The following is a 20308-nucleotide window of genomic DNA, read 5'->3' as shown; positions in this document are numbered from 1 at the left end:
AGGAGGTTTCTGGGGTTTCAGGAGGTTTTTGGGGAAGGTTTTAGGTTCAGGGAGGTTTGGGGAGGTTTTGGGGTTCCAGAAGGTTTTGGGGAGGATTTCGGAGGGGATCGGGGAGGTTTGGGGCAGTTTGTGGTGGAGTTTGGGGTTTCAGGAGTTTTTGGGGTTCCTGAAGGTTTTAGGGAAGGTTTTGGGATCGGGGAGGTTTGGGGAGGATTTGGGGTTTCAGAGGTTTTTGGGGTTTCAGAGGTTTTGGGGAGGTTTTGGGGTTTTGGAAGGTTTTGGGGTTCCTGAAGGTTTTTGGGGTTTCAGAGGTTTTGGGGTTTCAGGAGTTTTTGGGGTTTCTGGAGGTTTTTGGGGAAGGTTTTGGGATCGGGGACGTTTGGGGTGGTTTGGGGTGGAGTTTGGGGTTTCAGAAGGTTTTGGGGTTTCAGGAGTTTTTGGGGTTTCAGGAGTTTTTGGGGTTTCACAGGTTTAGGGAAGGTTCTGGGATCGGGGACGTTTGGGGTCTCTGGGGGTCGCTGGGAGGATTTAGGATTTGGGAGATTTTTGGGGAGTTTGGGAACTTTGGGATGAGTTTGGGGAACTTTGGAAACTTCCGGGTGGAGTGTGGGGTCAAGGGTCACTTCCGCCTCGTTAGGGCGTGGTTTATGCGTCACTTCCGCCGCCGTGGGGGCGTGGCTCTTCCTGCGCTCCCATTGGCTGCCGGGCCGGAAGTGATGGCCGCGGGGGTCGCGAGGCTGCTGCGCGCGCGTGAGTGGGGGAGGGGAGGGCACGTGACCCTGGGGACCCCCGAGACCCTCCGGTGACCTTGGCCGGTGACCGAGTGACCCCCAGTGACCCCCCAGTCACCTCCCAGTCCCTCCCAGTGACCCCAGTGGCTTCCCAGTCCATACCAGTTCATCCCAGTGACCCCCAGCGCTCCGCGGCTCGTCCCAGTTCATCCCAGTGGGTCCCAGTGCTTCCCAGTAACCCCCAGTGGCTTCCCAGTGCCTCCCAGTCCATCCCAGTGCCCACAGCCCTCCCCCAGTGCCCCCCAGTCACTTCCCAGTTCATCCCAGTCCATCCCAGTACTCCCTAGGTGCTCCTCAGTCCCTTCCCAGTCACTTCCCAGTTCATCCCAGTGCCCTCAGCTCTTCTCTAGCGTGCCCCAGTCCATCCCAGTCCCATCCCAGTCCATCCCAGTACTCCCTAGGTGCTCCTCAGTCCCTTCCCAGTCACTTCCCAGTTCATCCCAGTGCCCTCAGCTCTTCTCTAGCGTGCCCCAGTCCATTCCCAGTCCCATCCCAGTCCATCCCAGTGCACCCCAGTCCATCCCAGTGCCCCCCAGTCCATCCCAGTGCCCCCAGCCCTCCTCCAGCGAGTCCCTCTCCCTCCCAGTCCCTTCCCAGTCCATCCCAGTGCCCCCAGCTCTTCTCCAGTGAGTCCCAACGCATTCCCAGTCTCATCCCAGTCCCTTCCCAGCCCACTCCCAGTCCATCCCAGTGCTCCCTAAAACTCCCCCAGTGCCACCCAGTCCATCCCAGTCTCATCCCAGTCCCTTCCCAGTCCATCCCAGTGCCCCCAGCTCTTCTCCAGTGGGTCCCAACCCATTCCCAGTCTCATCCCAGTCCATCCCAGTCACATCCCAGTCTCATCCCAGTCCATCCCAGTGCCACCCAGTCCATCCCAGTGCCACCCAGCGGCTCCCAGTCCATCCCAGTCCCATCCCAGTCCCTTCCCAGTCTCATCCCAGTTCCATCCCAGTCCCATCCCAGTCTCATCCCAGTCCCTTCCCAGTCTCATCCCAGTTCCATCCCAGTGCTCCCCAGTCCATCCCACTCCCTTCCCAGTGCCCCCAGTCCATCCCACTCCCTTCCCAGTCCATCCCAGTGCCATCCAGCGGCTCCCAGTCTCATCCCAGTCCCTTCCCAGTCCATTCCAGTCCCATCCCAGTCCATCCCAGTGCCCCCCAGTCCATCCCAGTGCCACCCAGCGGCTCCCAGTTCATCCCAGTCCCTTCCCAGTCCATCCCAGTCCTTTCCCGGCGGCGCTGCGAGTTCTGTGGCGACCGATGGCGTCGAGGGCAGCAGGTCCTGAGCCGGGAGTGACCACCGGGCCGGGAGTGACCGCCGAGCCCGGAGTGACCACTGAGCCCGGAGTGACCGCGGGGTCCGGAGTGACCGCCGAGCCCGGAGTGACCGCAGGGTCCGGAGTGACCTCAGGGTCCGGAGTGACCACTGGGCCGGGAGTGACCACTGAGCCCGGAGTGACCGCAGAGCCCGGAGTGACCGCAGTGCCCGGGCGGGATTTCGGGACGCTGCTGGTCAGCAGGGAGCAGCAGCACATCATCCACGTGCAGCTCAACAGGCCGGCCAAGCGCAACGCCATCAACCTGCTCTGCTGGAGGTACTGGGAGCACTGGGAGCACTGGGATGGGATTGGGATGGGACTGGGATGGGACTGGGATGGGATTGGGGGCACTGGGATGGGACTGGGATGGGACTGGGATGGGATTGGGATGGGACTGGGATGGGACTGGGAGCACTGGGATGGGACTGGGAGCACTGGGATGGCACTGGGATGGGACTGGGAGCACTGGGATGGCACTGGGATGGGACTGGGGAGGGATTGGGGTGTGCTGGGATGGGACTGGGGACACTGAGAAGGGACTGGGACAGGACTTGGCCGCTCTAGGGCTCACTGATGGTCACTGGTGGTCACTGCTGGTCACCGGCGGTCACTGGTGGTCACTGGCAGTCACTGGTGCTCACTGGGCTGTACAGGTGGTCACTGGGGCTCACTGATGGTCACTGGTGGTCACTGGGGCTCACTGATGGTCACTGGTGGTCACTGCTGGTCACTGGGCTGTACTGCTGGTGACTGGTGGTCACTGGTGGTCACTGGTCACTGGTGGTCACTGGTGGTCACTGGGCTGTACTGCTGGTCACTGGTGGTCACTGGTGGTCACTGGTGGTCACTGGTGGTCACTGGGCTGTACTGCTGGTCACTGCTGGTCACTGGGCTGTACTGCTGGTCACTGCTGGTCACTGGTCACTGGTGGTCACTGGGCTGTACAGGTGGTCAGTGGCGGTCACTGGTGGTCACTGGTGGTCACTGGTGGTCACTGGGCTGTACAGGTGGTCAGTGGCGGTCACTGCTGGTCACTGGTCACTGCTGGTCACTGGTGTCCACCCCGCAGGGAGCTGGTGGAATGTTTCCAGGACATCTCGCGGGACTCTTCCTGCCGCGCTGTTGTCATCTCTGGTGCTGGGAGAGCCTTCACTGCCGGTGAGGGTGGGGCTGAGACCCCGAATCTGTGACCCCAAATCCCTGTGACCCCAAATCCCTGTGACCCCAAATCCCTGTGACCCCAAATCCCTGAGACCCTAAAATCCCTGAGACCCCAAATCCCTGTGACCCCAAATCCCTGAGACCCTAAAACCCCTGTGACCCCAAATCCCTGAGACCCCGAATCTGTGAGGCCCTGAATCTGTGTGACCCCAAATCCCTGTGACCCCAAATCCCTGAGACCCTAAAACCCCTGAGACTCCGAATCTGTGTGACCCTAAACTGCTGTGACCCCAAACCTGTGTGACCCCAAATCTGTGTGACCCTAAAACCCCTGAGACCCTAAATCCCTGAGACCTCAAACCCCCTGAGATCCCGAACCCCCTGAGACCCAAAACCTGTGTGACCCTGAAACCCCTGAGACCCCAAATCTGTGTGACCCTAAACCTCCTGTGACCCCAAACCCCTGGGACCCCAAATCCCCGTGACCCCAAACCTGTGTGACCCCTTAGGGATCGACCTGTTGGACCTGGCCGTGACTGTGACCCCAAAGCCCCCTGTAACCCTAAATCCCTGTGACCCCAAACCCCTGTAACCCCAAACCCCTGTGACCCCAAATCCCCCTGTGACCCCACAGGGATCGACCTGTCGGACCTGGCCGTGGCTGTGACCCCAAACCCCTGTAACCCCAAATCCCCCTGTGACCCCAAACCCCCTGTGACCCCACAGGGATTGACCTGTCGGACCTGGCCGTGGCTGTGACCCCAAACCCCCCCATAACCCCAAATCCCCCTGTGACCCCTTAGGGATCGACCTGTCGGACCTGGCCGCGGCGTTCTCGGCCGATCCCGACGCCGACGTCGCTCGGCGCTCCTGGCAGCTGCGGCAGAGAATCCTCGAGTTCCAGGAGAGCTTCTCCGTCATGGAGAAGGTGGGATGGGCTGGGGCAGGGGGGTTCACCCTCCCGATCCCCCAAAATCCCCCAAAACCCCCCAAAAAATCCCCAAAAACCCCCAAAACCCTCCAAATCCCCCCAAAATCCCCCAAAACCCTCCAAAACACCCCAAAATCTCCCCAAAACCCCCAAAATCCCCCAAAATCCCCCAAAACCCCCAAACCCCCAAAATCCCCAAAACCCTCCAAAACACCCCAAAATCCCCAAAATCCCCAAAACCCCAAAATCCCCCAAAATCTCCCCAAAATCCCCCAAAACCCCCAAAATCCCCCAAAAACCCCCAAAACTCCCCAAAATCCCTCTGACCCCCCAAACCCCGCAGTGCCCCAAGCCTGTCATCGCTGCTGTGCACGGGCCGTGCGTCGGAGCTGGTGAGGGGAGAGGGATGGGGTGGGAGTGGGATGGGATTGGGGTGGGGATGGGGTGGGAGTAGGGTTGGGATTGGGATTGGATTGGGGTTGGGATGGGATTGGGGTGGGGTTGGGATGGGATTGGGATGGGGATAGGATTGGGGTGGGATTGGGGTTGGGATGGGATTGGGATGGGATTGGGGTCGGGATTGGGGTGAGGATGGTGAGTGGCCAAGGATGAGGATGAAGATGGGATTGGGATGGGATGGAATTGGATTGGGGTTGGGATGGGGATGGGATTGAGGGTGGAATGGGATTGGGATGGGATTGGGGTCAGGATGGGATTGGGATGGGATGGGAGTGCGATGGGATTGGGGTGAGGATGGTGAGGGGCTGAGGATGAGGATGAAGATGACGCTGGGGACGAAGATGGGATTGGGATGGGATTGGGATTGGGATGGGATTGGGGTCAGGATGGGATTGGGATGGGAGTGGGATGGGATGGGATTGGGGTCAGGATGGGATTGCAATGGGATTGGGATTGGGGTTGGGATGGGATTGGGGTGAGGACGGTGAGGGGCTGAGGATGAGGATGAAGATGACGCTGGGGACAGAGATGGGATGAGGATGAAGATGGGATTGGGATGGACAGGATGAAGCTGGGGATGGAATGGGATTGGGGTCAGGATGGGATTGGGATGAGGATGGTGAGGGGCTGAGGATGAGGATGAAGATGACGCTGGGGACAAAGACGGGATGAGGATGAAGATGGGATTGGGATTGGATTGGGGTTGGGATGGGGATGGGATTGAGGATGGGATGGGATTGGGATGGGATTGGGGTCAGGATGGGATTGGGATGGGGTTGGGATGGGAGTGGGATGGGATGGGATTGGGGTGAGGACGGTGATGGGCTGAGGATGAGGATGAAGATGACGCTGGGGACGAAGATGGGATTTGGATGGGATGGGATTGAGGTCAGGATGGGATTGAGGTCAGGATGGGATTGGGATGAGATTGGGGTGGGATTGGGGTGAGCATGCGATGGGAGGAGGATGAGTGTGGGTGGGATGAAGATGAGGCTGAAGAAGATGAGGGTTGGATACAGACAGGGATGAGGGTGGGATGAAGATCGGTGGGATGAGGATGAGGAGGAAGATGATTAGGATGAGGATGAGGATGATGAGGATGAAGATGGATGAGGATGAGGATGAAGATGAGGTTGAAGATGAGGATGATGGGGACGAAGGTTTTCCCTCCCCCCAGGCGTGGATCTGATCTCAGCCTGTGACATCAGGTTTTGCTCCCAGGACGCCTCATTCCAGGTCAAGGTGAGACCCTCAGTGTCCCCAAGGCTCCAGTGTCCCCTCAGTGTCCCCCCAGTGTCCCCTCTGTCCCCTCAGTGTCCTCCAGTGTCCCCTCAGTGTCCCACAGTGTCCCTCAGTGTCCCCTAATGTACCTCAGTGTCCCCCAGTGTCCCTCAGTGTCCCCCCAGTGTCCGGCACTGTCCCCCCAGTGTCCCTCAGTGTCCCTCAGTGTCCCCCCAGTGTCCCCCAGTGTCCCCCAGTGTCCCCCACTGTCCCTCAGTGTCCTGCAGTGTCCCCCCAGTGTCCCCCAGTGTCCCTCAATGTCCCCCAGTGTCTCTCAGTGTCACCCAGTGTCCCTCAGTGTCCCTCAGTGTCCCACAATGTCCCCTCAGTGTCCCCTCAGTGTCCCCTCAGTGTCCCTCAGTGTCTCCCAGTATCACCCAGTGTCCCTCAGTGTCCCTCAGTGTCCCCCCAGTGTCCCCTCATGTCCCCTCAGTGTCCCTCACTGTCCCCTCAGTGTCCCTCAGTGTCCGGCACTGTCCCCCCACTGTCCCCCCAGTGTCCCCTCAGTGTCCCTCAATGTCCCCCAGTGTCCGGCACTGTCCCCTCACTGTCCCCTCTGTCCCCACAGGAGGTGGACATGGGGCTGGCAGCTGACGTGGGAACTCTGCAGCGACTCCCCAAAATCGTGGGGAACCAGAGGTGGGTGACACAGGGGAGGTGAGGTGACACAGGTGACCCTGTGACCCCGGTGACACACCTGTGACCCCCCTGTGACCCCGATGTCCCCGATGTCCCCAGCCTGGTGAACGAGCTGGCACTCACTGCCCGCGTCATGAGAGCCTCTGAGGCGCTGAGCTGCGGCCTGGTCAGGTGGGAGACCCTAAATGGGGAAACCCTAAATGGGAAACCCTAAATGGGAAACCCTAAATGGGGAAATCCAAAAATGGGGAAACCCAAAAATTGGGGAGACCCCAAACCCGAGAGACCCCAAAATCAGGGAGACCCCAAATTAGGGAAACCCTAAATTAGGGAAACCCCAAAACTAGGGAAACCCAAAATTAGGGAAACCCAAATTAGGGAAACCCCAAAATTGGGGAGACCCCAAATGGGGAGACCCTAAATGGGGATACCCTGAATGGGGAGACCCAAAATAAGGGAGACCCAAAATCAGGGAGACCCTAAATGGGGAAACCCCAAATGGGAGACCCCAAATGGGAGACCCTAAATGGGGGGAACCCAAAACTGGGGAGACCCCAAAATTGGGGAGACCCAAAACTGGGGACCCCAAAATCAGGGAGACCGCAAAATTGGGGAAACCCAAAACTGGGAGACCCCAAAGTTGGGGAATTGGACCCAATATTGAGCTGATTTTTGGGTACATTTTGGGGTCCCTGTGCTGATTTTTGGGTGGATTTTGGGTACACTTTGGGCTGATTTTTGGGGCTGATTTTGGGGTGGATTTTAGGGTACATTTTGGGGTCTCTGTGCTGATTTTTGGGCTGATTTTGGGATTCCTGGGCTGATTTTTGGGGTGGATTTTGGGGTCTCTGGGCTGATTTTTGGGCTGATTTTCGGGTACATTTTGGGTTTCCTGGGCTGATTTTTGGGTACATTTTTGGGTACATTTTGGGCTGATTTTGGGGTGGATTTTGGGATTCCTGGGCTCATTTTTGGGGTCTGTTTTGGGTTCCTTGGGCTGAGTTTTGGGGTACATTTTGGGTACATTTTTGGGGTGCATTTCTGTGCTGATTTTTGGGGTGTGTTTTGGGTATATTTTGGGGTCTCTGTGCTGATTTTTGGGCTGATTTTGGGATTCCTGGGCTGATTTTTGGGGTGTATTTTTGGGGTGTATTTTGGGGTCTCTGGGCTGATTTTTGGGCTGATTTTTGGGTACATTTTGGGGTCCCTGTGCTGATTTTTGGGGTGGATTTTGGGATTCCTGGGCTGATTTTTGGGGTGTGTTTTGGGGTCCCCGGGCTGATTTCCTGGGGTCCCTGGGCTGATTTTTGGGGTGTATTTTGGGTTCTCTGGGCTGATTTTGGGTTCCCTGGGCTGATTTTGGGGTACATTTTGGGCTGATTTTTGGGCTGTGTTTTGGGATTCCTGGGCTGATTTTGGGGTACATTTTGGGTCCATTTCAGGCTGATTTTGGGGTGTGTTTTGGGGTCCCCAGGCTGATTTTGGGGCTGATTTTTGGGTGGATTTCGGGATTCCTGTGCTGATTTTTGGGTACATTTTTGGGATTTCTGTGCTGATTTTTGGGTACATTTTGGGCTGATTTTTGGGGTGGATTTTGGGGTCCCCAGGCTGATTTTGGGGTACATTTTGAGTACATTTTTGGGATTTCTGGGCTGATTTTTGGGTACATTTTTGGGATTTCTGTGCTGATTTTTGGGGTACATTTTTGGGATTTCTGTGCTGATTTTTGGGGTACATTTTTGGGATTTCTGTGCTGATTTTTGGGTACATTTTTGGGATTTCTGTGCTGATTTTGGGGTACATTTTTGGGTACATTTTTGGGATTTCTGTGCTGATTTTGGGGCTGATTTTTGGGTACATTTTTGGGATTTCCGTGCTGATTTTGGTCTGATTCCTGGTGTCACCTGGTCAGCCGGGTGCTCCCGGACAAGGTGACCCTGCTGCAGGTGGCCCTGGGGGTGGCCGAGGCCATCGCCGCCCGCAGCCCGGTGGCCGTGCAGGGGACAAAGGTCAACCTGGTGTACTCGAGGGACAGACCTGTCACCGAGGGGCTGCAGCACGCCGTGGGTGACACCCTGAGCCCGGCAGGGCCACCCCTGTCACTGTCCCACTGTCCCCTCCCTGTCCTACACCCCTGTCACTGTCCCACTGTCCCCTCCCTGTCCCACCCCTCTGTCACTGTCCCCAGGTGTCCCATCACTGTACCACACCGCTGTCACTGTCCCACTGTCCCCATCCCTGTCCCCAGGTGTCCCATCCCTGTCCCACCCCTCTGTCACTGTCCCCAGCTGTCCCCAGGTGTCCCACCCCTGTCCCACAGCCCTGTCACTGTCCTCACTGTCTCCATCCCTGTCCCCTCCCCTGTCCCACCCTTCTGTCACTGTCCCCAGGGTGTCCCCTCCCTGTCCCCAGCTGTCCCCACTGTCCCTATCACTGTCCCCAGGTGTCCCTATCCCTGTCCCCAGCTGTCCCCATCCCTGTCCCCAAGGTGTCCCATCCCTGTCCCACGTCCCTGTCACTGTCCCCACTGTCCCATCCCTGTCCCATGGCTGTCCCGATTGCTGTCCCCAGGTGTCCCCTCCCTGTCCCCAGCTGTCCCTATCAATGTCCCCAGGTGTCCCCATCCCTGTGCCACGCCGCTGTCACTGTCCCCACTGTCCCCTCGCTGTCCCCAGCTGTCCCCTCCATGTCCCCAGCTGTCCCCATCGCAGTCCTCAGCTGTCCCCACTGTCCCCTGGCTGTCCCCAGCTGTCCCCATCGCTGTCCCCGCTGTCCCCACTGTCCCCTCCCTGTCCCCACTGCTGTCCCCTCCCTGTCCCCACTGTCCCCATCGCTGTCCCCAGCTGTCCCCATCACTGTCCCCAGCTGTCCCCATCGCTGTCCCCATCGCTGTCCCCAGCTGTCCCCATCACTGTCCCCAGCTGTCCCCAGCTGTCCCCATCGCTGTCCCCAGGCCACCTGGAACATGGCCATGCTGCAGACTGAGGACATCCCCAAGTCGGTGCAGGCAGCGCTGGACAGGAAGGGACCTCAGGATGTCCCCTTCGCCAGGCTCTGATGTCCCCAAGGATGTCACCCAGGATGTCCCCTTCGCCAGGCTGTGATGTCACCTGGGATGTCACCGAGGATGTCACCCAGGATGTCCCCTTCACCAAGCTCTGACGTCACCACAGTGCCACCGACACCCCCGGTGTCCTCCTCCCCTGGCTGCAGAGCCACCTGGGTGTCCCCGCGGTGTCCCCAATGTCCCCTTCCCCCTCTCTCGGTGTCCCCAGTAAAGTTTGTTGTCCCCAAGTGGCCTTGGCTTGTCATTGGGGGTGTCCCTGTGTCCCCAAAGTGCCACCATGGGTGTCCCTGTGTCCCCAAAGTGCCACCATGGGTGTCCCTGTGTCCCCAAGGTGCCACCATGGGTGTCCCTGTGTCCCCAAGGTGCCACCGTGGCTGTCACAGGTGTCCTCCAAGGTGCTGCCATGGATGTCTCTGTGTCCCCAGAGTGCCACCATGGATGTCTCTGTGTCCTCAAAGTGCCACCATTGGTGTCCCTGTGTCCCCAAAGTGCCACCACAGCTGTCACAGGTGTCCCCAAGGTGCCACCATGGGTGTCATGGGTGTCCCCAAAGTGCCACTGTGGCTGTCACAGGTGTCCCCAAAGTGCCACCATGGGTGTCTCTGTGTCCCCAAAGTGCCACCATGGGGTTCCCTGTGTCCCCAAGGGAACGGTGACCTCACGGTGCCACCACGGAGCTGGGGACAGCCCAAAGTGCCACTCCAAGTGCCACCGCGGCTCCGGGCTGTCCCCAAGGCCGGCGCCCCCTCCCCCTGTGTCACCAGCCCCGCCCGGGGCAGAGTCCAGGGCGGTGTCACCTGTGCCAGGTGTGTCACCTGTGCCAGGTGTGTCACCACGGGGGGCAAAGTCCTCACCCCGCCCGGGGAGTGGCCGGAATGGGGGGCCCTGGTGGCCCCGGGGGGGGGAAAGGGGTATAAAGGGTGTCACCGCTGTCATTGTCACCGCTGTCACCGCGGGCTCTGTCACCGCTGGCTCTGTCACCGCTGTCACCGCTGTCACTGTCACTGTCACCGCTGTCACCATGACGTTCGTCCCTCCGCCAGGCTACATGCCTTCCTACAACCCGGTGGGTACCTGTGGGGACATCCCAGAGCCCTTGGGGACATCCCAAACCCCTTGGGGACACCCCAAACTTCAGGGGGACACCCCAAACCCTTGGGGACACCCCAAACCCCATGGGGACACCCCAAACCCTTGGGGACACCCCAAACCCCTGGGGACATCCCAGAGCCCTTGGGGACACCCCAAACCCCTTGGGGACAAACCCATGGGGACACCCCAAACCCCTGGGGACATCCCAGAACCCTTGGGGACACCCCAAACCCCCTGGGGACACCCCAAACCCGGGGCTGGTGGCCTTGGGGACAGAGCTGGGGTGGCTCAGACAGGGTTGGGGTCGCTGTCACCCTCAGGGTGACACTGACCCTTCTGTCCCCACAGCCCTGTCACCCTCAGGGTGACACTGACCCGTCTGTCCCCTCTGTCCCCACAGCCCTGTCACCCTCAGGGTGACACTGACCCCAGCCTGTCCCCTCAGCCCTGTCACCCTCGGGGTGACACTGACCCATCTGTCCCCTCTGTCCCCACAGCCCTGTCACCCTGAGGGTGACACTGACCCAGCCTGTCCCCACAGCCCTGTCACCCTCGGGGTGACACTGACCCTTCTGTCCCCTCTGTCCCCTCTGTCCCCACAGCCGCTGGTGACACTGACCCCGCCTGTCCCCTCTGTCCCCTCTGTCCCCACAGCCTCTGCCCTACATCGCCCCGGTGCTCGGGGGACTCCGTCCCGGCATGGCCATCTATGTCCAGGGCGTGGTGGCACCGCAGCCCGACTGGTACGGGACACTGGGGACACTGGGGACACTGTGGGGACACTGTGGGGACACTGTGGGGACTGCGGACACTGGGGGGACATTGGGGACACTGTGGGGACACTGGGGGGACACTGTGGGGACTGGGGACACTGGGGACAGTGGGGACAGTGGGGACATTGGGAGGACTGGGGACAGTGGGGACACTGGGAGTGACGGGTGGTGGCACCGCAGCCCGACGGGTAGGGGACACTGGGGGGACACTGAGGGAACACTGGGGGGACACTGGAGGGACTGGGGACATTGGGAACAGTGTGGACACTGGGGACACTGAGGGAACACTGGGGGGACACTGGAGGGACTGGGGACATTGGGAACAGTGTGGACACTGGGGACACTGGGGAGATACAGGGGGACACTGGGGACATTGGGGACATTGGGGGGACATTGGGAATGATGGGTGGTGGCACTGCAGCCCGACTGGTAGGGGACACTGGGGACAGAGGGGACAGTGGGGGGACTGGGGGGACACTGGGGGGACACTGGGGGGACACTGGGGGGACATTGGGGACTCTCTGGGTTTGCTGGGGACACTTTGGGGCACTGAGGTGACACCGAGGTGACACCGAGGTGTCCCCAGGCTGCGGGTGAACCTGGCCACGGGCCCCGAGGAGGTGGCAGACGTGGCTCTGCACCTCAGGGGGTGGCAGTGCTGGGGTGGGGACACTTTGGGGACACTTTGGGGACACTTTGGGGACACGGTGTGACACCGAGGTGACACTGACCTGTCCCCAGGCTCCGTGTGAACCTGGCCACGGGCCCCGAGGAGGTGGCAGACGTGGCTCTGCACCTGAACCCGCGCTTCTCCAAGGGGGTGACAGTGCTCAACAGCCGCCGCGGGGGACACTGGGGTGACGAGCAGCGACACGAGCTGCACCCTTTCTGCGCCGGGTCACCCTTCGAGATTGTCATCAGCGTCACCCCCGAGGGATACCGGGTACCCCAGTGGGGATTTGGGGTGTTCAAAGTGGGATTTGGGGTCCCTGGGGGGATTTAGGGTGTCCTAGGGGAGATTGGGGGGTTTGGGGGGCTAGAGGGGGATTTGGGGTGTTCAAGAGGGGATTTGGGGGACTAAAGGGAGGATTTGGGGTCTCAGGGGATTTGGGGTGTCCTAGAGGGGATTTGGGGTGTTCAAGGAGGTATTTGGGGTCCCAAGGGGGAATCTGGGGGGCTAAAGGGGATTTGGGGTGTCCAAAGGGGTATTTGGGATGTCCAGGGGGATTTGGGGTGTCCAAGGGGAGGTTTGGGGGACTAGAAGGGGATTTGGGGGGATAGAGGGGGGATTTGGGGTGTTCAAGAGGGGATTTGGGGTGTCCAAAGGGGTATTTGGGGGCTAAAGGGGAGATTTGGGGTGCCCAGGTGAGATTTGGGGTGTTCAAGAGGGGATTTGGGGTGCCCAAGGGGGATTGAGATAGAGGGGATTTGGGGTGTCCAGGGAGATTTGGGTGTCCAAAGGGATTTGGGGTGTCCTAGGGGTTTGGGGGCTAGAGGGGGATTTGGGGTCTCAGGGAGATTTGGAGTTTCCAAGGGGATTTTGGGTGTCCCAGGGGATTGGGGGGCTAGAGGGAGGATTTGGGGTGTCCAAAGGCATTTGGGGTGTCCCTGGGGGGATAAACGGGGATTTGGGGTCCCAAGGGGGTTTGGGGTGTCCGAAGGGGATTTGGGGTGTTCAAGGGGGGATTCAGGGTGTCCAAGGGGGTATTTGGGGTCTCCAGAGGGAATCTGGGGTGTCCAAGAGGCGGTTTGGGTCCCTAGAGGGGATTTGGGGGGCTAGAGGGGGGATTTGAGGTGTCCGGGGGGGGATTTGGGGTGTCCTAGGGGGGATTTGGGGTGCCCAAAGGGGGATTTGAGGGGCTAGAGGGGGGATTTCGGGTGTCCGAAGGGGTATTTGGGATGTCCAGGGGGGATTTGGGGTCCTCAGAGGTGTATTTGGGTCTCCCTGGGGATATTTTTGGGTTCCCAGGGCTGTATTTGGGTTCCCAGGGGTGGATTTGGGGTGTATTTGGGGTCTCTGGGATGGTTTTTGGGTTCCCAGGGATGTTTTTGGGGTCCCGGGGATGGTTTTTGGGGTCCCAGGGGTGGGTTTGGGGTGTATTTGGGGTCTCTGGGATGGTTTTTAGGGTCCCAGGGGTGTATTTGGGGTCCCGGGGATGGTTTTTGGGGTCCCGGGGGTGGGTTTGGGGTGTATTTGGGGTGTATTTGGGGTCTCTGACCCTCTGTTCCTGCAGATCCTGGTGAACGGGACGTTTTTCGGGGAGTTCCCTCACCGCCTGCCCCCCGAGCAGGTGACAGCAGTGAACGTGGATGGAGATCTGCAGCTGCACTCGGCCTCGGTGCTGGGCGGCGGGGTGAGAGAAACCCCAAAAACACCCCAAAAAATACCCCAGAAAATACCCCAAAAACACCCCAAAAATACCCCAAAAACACCCCAAAAATACCCCAGAAACACCCCAAAAATACCCCAGAAATACCCCAGAAACACCCCAAAACCACCCCAAAAATACCCCAGAAAATACCCCAAAACCACCCCAAAAATACCCCAGAAATACCCCAAAACCACCCCAAAAATACCCCAAAAACACCCCAAAAACTACCCCAGAAACCGCCCCAGAAACACCCCAAATAATACCCCAAAAACACCCAAAAATACCACAAAAACAACCCCAAAACCACCCCAAAAATACCCCATAAAATACCCCAAAGACACCCCAAAACCAGCCCAAAAACTACCCCAGAAACCGCCCCAGAAACACCCCAAAAAATACCCCAAAAACACCCAAAAAACACCACAAAAACACCCCAAAAACAACCCAAAAGCACCCAAAAAATACCCCAAAAATACCCCAAAAACACCCAAAAACTACCCAAAAAACTACCCCAAAAACACCCAAAAACTACCCAAAAAACTACCCCAAAAACTACCCCAAAAACACCCCAAAAATACCCCAAAACAGCCCAAAAAATACCCCAAAAATACCCCAAAAACACCCCAAAAAATACCCAAAAAACTACCCCAAAAACACCCCCAAAATACCCCAAAAATACCCCAAAAATACCCCAAAACCAGCCCCAAAAAATACCACAAAACCACCCCAAAAATACCCCAAAACCAGCCCCAAAAAATACCACAAAACCACCCCAAAAACTAGCCCAAAAACACCCCAAAACTACCCCAAAAACAGCCCCAAAACCACCCCAAAAAATACCCCAAAAACCACCCCAAAACCAGCTCAAAAACCACCCTAAAAGCTACCCCTGGACCCCAAAAAAACCAGCCCCAAAAACTACCCCCCAAAACCCCAAAAACAGCCCCAAAACTTAACCCCATGACCCTAAAACTACCCCAAAACCAGCCCCAAAAACTACCTCAAAAACCACCCCAAAAACTACCCCCAGACCCCAAAAAACCCCCCAAAAACTAACCCCCAGACCCCAAAATCCCCCCTGGACCCCAAAATCCCCCCTGCACCCCAATCCCTCTAACTCCTCTCTCCCCACAGAACGCGTTTCCCCCTTGTGTCCCGGTGAGTCTGTGGGTTTGGGGGTCCCGGCTGGGGTTTTGGGGGGTCCCGGGGGAATTTTGGGGTCCCCAGGTGGATTTTGGGATCCCCAAGGTGAATTTTGGGGTCCCCAGGTGGGTTTTGGGGTCCCCAAAGTGGGATTTGGGATCCCCAGGGTGGATTTTGGGGTCCCCAGGGTGGGTTTTGGGATCTCCAAGGTGGATTTTGGGGTCCCCAGGGTGGGTTTTGGGATCTCCAAGGTGGATTTTGGGGTCACCAGGTGGGTTTTGGGGATTCCCAGGGTGGATTTTGGGGTCCCAAGGGTGGGTTTTGGGATCCCCAGGTGGGTTTTGGGATCCCCAAGGTGAGTTTGGGGTCCCCAAGGTGGGTTTGGGGGTCCCCAATATGGGTTTTGGGACCCCCAAGGTGGATTTGGGGATCCACAAGGTGGATTTTGGGGTCCCCAGGGTGGATTTTGGGGTCCCCAATATGGATTTTGGGGTCCCAAGGGTGGATTTGGGGTCCCCAGGATGGATTTGGGGTCACCAAGGGTGGGTTTTGGGGTCCCCAGGGTGGGTTTGGGGTCCCCAAAAAACCCCACAAGTGACCACTGTCCCTCCCCAGGACATGCCGCAGATCACCCCAAGCTACCCCAACTGCAACCTGCCGGTAAGTGGGGAGGGGAACCCAAAAATGACCCCAAAGTGACCCCAAAGTGACCCAAAACTGTCCCCAAAAATGACCCCAAAGTGACCTCAAAGTGACCCCAAAACTGACCCCAAATTGACCCTCAAAGTGACCCCAAAGTGTCCCCAAAGTGACCCCAAAAGTGACCCCAAACTGTCCCCAAAGTGACCCCAAAGTGTCCTTAAACTGACCGCAAACTGACCCCAAAACTGACCACAAAGTGACCCCAAAAGTGACCCCAAAGTGACCCCAAAGTGACCCCAAAGTGACCTCAAAGTGACCCTCAAAGTGACCCCAAAACTGACCCCAAATTGACCACAAACTCTCCCTAAAGTGAACCCAAAATTGACCCCAAACTGCCCCAAACTGTCCCCAAAGTGACCCCAAAGTGTCCTTAAACTGACCCCAAACTGACCCCAAAACTGACCACAAAGTGATCCCAAAACTATCCCCAAAACTGACCCCAAACTGTCCCCAAAAGTTACCCCGAAACTGTCCCAATAAATGACCCCAAAGTGACCCAAAAGTGACCCCAAAGTGACCCCCAAAGTGACCCCAAAACTGACTGCAAAGTGACCCCAAAACTGACCCCAATATATCCCCGAAACTGTCCCAAAAAATGACCCCAAAGTCACCCCAAAGTGACTCCAAAGTGACCCCAAACTGACCCCCAAACTGTCCCCAAACTGCCCCAAACTGTCCCCAAAGTGACCCCAAAAGTGACCCCAAACTGTCCCCAAACTGACCCCAAAACTGACCCCAAACTGACCCCAAACTGATCCCCAAAACTGACCACAAACTGACCCCAAAACTGACCCCAAACTGACCCCAAACTGACCCCAAAACTGACCCCACACTGTGTCCCCAACAGATGATCGAGCAGCCCCCCACCTTCCACCCGGTGAGTTGGGGGGATTTGGGGGATTTTGGGGGGATTTGGGGGATTTTGGGGGGATTTGGGGTGATTTTGGGGAGATTTGAGGGGATTTTGGGGGGATTTTGGGGAGATTTTGGGGGATTTTGGGGGATTTTAGGGTGATTTGGGGAGATTTGGGTGATTTTGGGGAGATTTGGGGGGATTTGGGGGGATTTGGAGTAGATTTTGGGGGATTTGGGGTTTTTTGGGGCTCTGAGGGTGATTTGGGGCTCCTGGGGGCTCTGGGGGTTTTTGGGGCTCTGAGAGTGGATTTGGGGTTCCTAGTGGGGTTTTTGGGGCTCTGGGGGTGGGATTGGGGTTCCTGGGGGTCTCTAGAGGGCGGGATTTGGGGTTCCTGGGGGGCTCTGGGGGTTTTTGGGGTCTTGGGGTGGATTTGGGGTTCCTAATGGGGTTTTTGGGGCTCTGAGGGTGGATTTGGGGTTCCCGGGGGGCTCTGGGGGTCTCTCCCCGCTCCGACCCCCCCGTTTCTGTCCCCAGCCTGTCCCCTTTGTCACCACCATCCCGGGAGGTCTCGTCCCCAAGAGAACCATCATCGTCAAGGGATTCATCCCCCATGATGCCAACAGGTGCTGGAGACCCCAAAAGACCCCAAAATCCCATAACCCACCCCAAACCTCCCCATCACCCCTCCCAGGACCCCAAAATCCCCCAAATCCACCCCAAACCCCCCAAATCTGCCCCAAAATCTGCCCCAAAACCCCCCAAAACCCCAGACCCCAAATCTGCCCCAAACCTCCCCTAATCCACCCCAAACTCCCCAAATCTGCCCCAAACCCCCAACCGCCCCCAAATCCCCAAAATCCGCCCAAAATCCTCCCCAAACCCCCAAGTCCACCCCAAAACTCCCCCAAATTCCCCAAAATCTGCTCCAAACTCCCAAATCAGCCCCAAAACCCCGAATCTGCCCCAAATCCCCTGAATCCCCAAACCCCCCAAATCTGCCCTAAATTCCCCCAAAACCCCAAACCCCCAAATCCCCCCAAATGCCTCAAAACCCCAAATTCCTCCCAAAACCCCCCAAATCCTCCACACCCACCTCAAACTCCCCAAATCCACCCCAAATCCCCCCAAAATCCACCCCAAAACTCCCCAAAATCCCCCAAAAACCCCAAATCCATCCCAAAACCCCCAAATCCACCCCAAAAACCCCAAAAATCCACCCCAAAGCCTCCAAAATCTACCCAAAACCCCCCAAAACCCCCAAATCAGCCCCAAATCCCCCCAAATCCACCCCCTTTCCCCCCAGGTTCCACCTGAACCTGCGGGCCGGCGCGGGGGGCGATGTGCTGTTCCACCTGAACCCGCGGCTGGCCGAGGGGCAGGTGATCCGCAACGCCCACCTGGGGGGCTGCTGGGGGCACGAGGAGAGGGAGCTGCGCGGCAACAACCCCTTCCAGCGCGGCCGCTACTTCGACGTGAGCGGGGAGGGGGGATTTGGGGGATTTGGGGTGGGATTTGGGGGATTTTGGGTGGATTTGGGGGTTATGGGGTGGGATTTGGGGTCTTGGGCGGGATTTGGGGGCTCGGGGGGATTTGGGGGCTCTGGGGGCTGTTGGAGGCTTGGGGTGGGATTTGGGGTCTCCGGAGGTGGGATTTGGGGTCTCCGGGGTGGGATTTGGGGCTCGGGGAGCGAGTTGGGGTCTCTGGGGTGGGATTTGGGGGCTCGGGGGGGATTTGGGGGCTCTGGGGGATTTGGGGGCTCTGGGGTGCAATTTGGGGGCTCTGTGTGGCTCGGGGGCCTGGGGGCAAATTGGGGGCTCGGGGTGGGATTTGGGGCTCTGGGGGTCTTGGTGGGGTTTGGGGTGGGATTTGGGGGTCTCATGGGTGCGATTTGGGGGCTCTGGTGGGATTTGGGGGCTCTGGGGTGGGATTTGGGGTCTCCAGGGTGGGATTTGGGGGCTCGGGAGCGAGTTGGGGTCTCTGGGGCGGGATTTGGGGGCTCTGGGGTGGATTTGGGGGTCATGGCGTGGGGATTTGGGGGCTCTGGGGGCTATTGGAGTGGTTTGGGGTGGGACTTGGGGTCCTCGTGGTGTCTCTGGGGTGGGATTTGGGGTGTCCGGGGTGGGATTTGGGGGCTCTGGGGCAGGATTTCGGGGCTCTTGGGGGGCTCTTGGTAGGGTTTGGGGTGGGATTTGGGGTGTCTGGGGTGGGATTTGGGGTCTTTGTGTGGCCCTGGGGGGCTCGGGAGGGATTTGGGGGCTCTGGGGTGGAATTTGGGGGCTCTGGGGTGGGATTTGGGGTCTCTGGGGTGGGATTTGGCAGGATTTGGGGTGGGATTTGAGGTCCTTGTGGAGGGTTGGAGAGGGTTTTGGTGTCCTGGTTGACTCTGGGAGGGCACAGGAGGGATTTGGGGGGCTCGGGGAGGGGGACAGGGTGGGATTTGGGATCCTCATGAAGGGTTGGAGAGGGTTTTGGCGTCCTGGTTGACTCTGGGAGGGTTTTAGGAAGCTCTGGGGGTTCTTTAGGGTGGGATTTAGGATCCGGGGGTGGCTCTGGGGGTTCTCTGGGGAGGTTGGAAGAGTTTTGGGGGTCCTGGGAGGGGAACAGAGTGGGATTTGGGATCCGGGGGTGGGATTGGGGTTGGAGGAGTTTTGGGGGTCCTGAGAGGGGAATGGGGTGGGATTTGGGATCCAGGCGTGGCTCTGGGGGTTCTCTGGGGGTGTTGGAGGAGTTTTGGGGGTGCTGGGAGGGGGACAGGGTGGGATTTGGGATCCGGGGGGGTCTCTAGGGTTTCTCTGTGGCTCTCTGGGGTTCTCCGGGGGTCTCTGGGGGTTTCTCCGGGGGTCTCTGCCCTCACAGCCCCTCTCCCCTCTCTCTCACCCGCGGCCAGCTGTCGATCCGCTGCGGCAACCATCGCTTCAAGGTGTTTGCCGAGGGCGAGCCGCTGCTCGAGTTCCAGCACCGCGCGCCCTGCGGAGCTCACCTGGACCTGCTCGAGATCGAGGGCGACGTGGTGCTGAGCTTTGTGCACTTCTGAGACCCACAGCTGCCCCATAACTGCCCCATGGCTGCCCTGTAACTGCCCCATAACTGCCCCATGGCTGCCCTGTAACTGCCCCACAGCTGCCCCATGGCTGCCCTGTAACTGCCCCATAACTGCCCCATGGCTGCCCTGTAACTGCCCCATGGCTGCCCCACGGCTGTGCCATAACTGCCCCATAGCTGCCCCACAGCTGCCCCATAGCTGTCCTGTAATGACCTTGCAACTGCCCCATAGCTGCCCAGAAACAGCCCCATAACTGTCCTGTAACTGTCCTATAACTAACTGCCCCATGGCTGCCCCATAGCTGTCCTGTAATGGCCTTGCAACTGCTCCATAACTGCCCAGGAACAGCCCCATAACTGCCCCATGGCTGCCCCATAGCTGTCCAGGAACAGCCCCATAACTGTCCTGTAACTGCCCCATGACTGCCCCATAGCTGTGCCATAACTGCCCCATAACCACCTTGTAACTGTCCTATAACTAACTGCCCCATAGCTGTCCTGTAACTGCCCCATGGCTGTCCAGGAACAGCCCCATAAGTGTCCTGTAACTGCCCCATAGCTGCCCCATGGCTGCCCCATAGCTGTCCAGGAACAGCCCCATAGCTGTCCTGTAACTGTCCTATAACTAACTGCCCCATAACTGCCCTGTTATGGCCTTGCAACTGCCCCACAGCTGCCCCA

The 20308-nt window shown here is 58.6% G+C and overlaps 2 protein-coding genes and 1 long non-coding RNA gene across 9 annotated transcripts; all 3 read left to right on the top strand.

Moving 5' to 3' along the window:
* Positions 1-633: 633 nt before the first annotated feature.
* On the top strand, positions 634-9874 carry ECH1 (enoyl-CoA hydratase 1). 7 transcript variants are annotated; one of them, XM_085044101.1, is made up of 12 exons: positions 634-750; positions 2004-2089; positions 2180-2196; positions 2233-2385; positions 3179-3267; positions 4074-4198; positions 4545-4593; positions 5838-5902; positions 6510-6580; positions 6680-6751; positions 8493-8643; positions 9534-9874. In XM_085044101.1, the coding sequence occupies exons 1-12, from the start codon at positions 648-650 to the stop codon at positions 9636-9638; spliced, it is 1086 nt and encodes a 361-aa protein (XP_084900227.1). In that variant the 5' UTR covers positions 634-647; the 3' UTR covers positions 9639-9874. The 7 variants fall into 7 exon arrangements, with proteins under 7 accessions (XP_084900227.1, XP_084900225.1, XP_084900228.1 ...); XM_085044099.1 differs by having other exon boundaries at positions 2180-2385; XM_085044102.1 differs by lacking the exon at positions 2180-2196 and having other exon boundaries at positions 2004-2109; positions 2254-2385.
* Positions 1152-1997, top strand: LOC146424039 (uncharacterized). Its single transcript, XR_014847186.1, has 3 exons — positions 1152-1213; positions 1535-1595; positions 1922-1997. It is a non-coding gene; the product is annotated as an uncharacterized LOC146424039 (long non-coding RNA).
* A 719-nt stretch (positions 9875-10593) lies between the features above and the next one.
* On the top strand, positions 10594-19832 carry LGALS4 (galectin 4). Its single transcript, XM_085044106.1, has 10 exons — positions 10594-10713; positions 11394-11482; positions 12254-12455; positions 13747-13866; positions 15019-15042; positions 15643-15687; positions 16577-16606; positions 17120-17208; positions 17889-18057; positions 19473-19832. Exons 1-10 carry the CDS (start codon positions 10669-10671, stop codon positions 19617-19619), a joined length of 960 nt encoding a protein of 319 aa, XP_084900232.1. The 5' UTR covers positions 10594-10668; the 3' UTR covers positions 19620-19832.
* The last annotated feature ends 476 nt before the right edge of the window (positions 19833-20308 follow it).

The sequence above is a fragment of the Lichenostomus cassidix genome, unplaced genomic scaffold (assembly GCF_008360975.1).
Source record: "Lichenostomus cassidix isolate B80296 unplaced genomic scaffold, HeHo_3.0 HiC_scaffold_35, whole genome shotgun sequence".
Lineage (NCBI taxonomy): Eukaryota > Metazoa > Chordata > Aves > Passeriformes > Meliphagidae > Lichenostomus > Lichenostomus cassidix.
The sequence above is the reverse complement of the archived record's forward strand: the minus strand, read 5'-3'. Positions and strand labels throughout refer to the sequence as shown.

Coding starts and splice junctions, on each gene's coding strand:
- LGALS4 (XM_085044106.1), top strand. CDS start 10,669: ATGACGTTCGTCCCTCCGCCAGGCTACATGCCTTCCTACAACCCG. Junction 10,714..11,393: donor ACATGCCTTCCTACAACCCG/GTGGGTACCTGT, acceptor CTGTCCCCACAG/CCTCTGCCCTACATCGCCCC. Junction 13,867..15,018: donor CCTCGGTGCTGGGCGGCGGG/GTGAGAGAAACC, acceptor CTCTCCCCACAG/AACGCGTTTCCCCCTTGTGT.
- ECH1 (XM_085044097.1), top strand. CDS start 648: ATGCGTCACTTCCGCCGCCGTGGGGGCGTGGCTCTTCCTGCGCTCCCA. Junction 5,903..6,509: donor ACGCCTCATTCCAGGTCAAG/GTGAGACCCTCA, acceptor CTGTCCCCACAG/GAGGTGGACATGGGGCTGGC. Junction 8,644..9,533: donor CCGAGGGGCTGCAGCACGCC/GTGGGTGACACC, acceptor CGCTGTCCCCAG/GCCACCTGGAACATGGCCAT.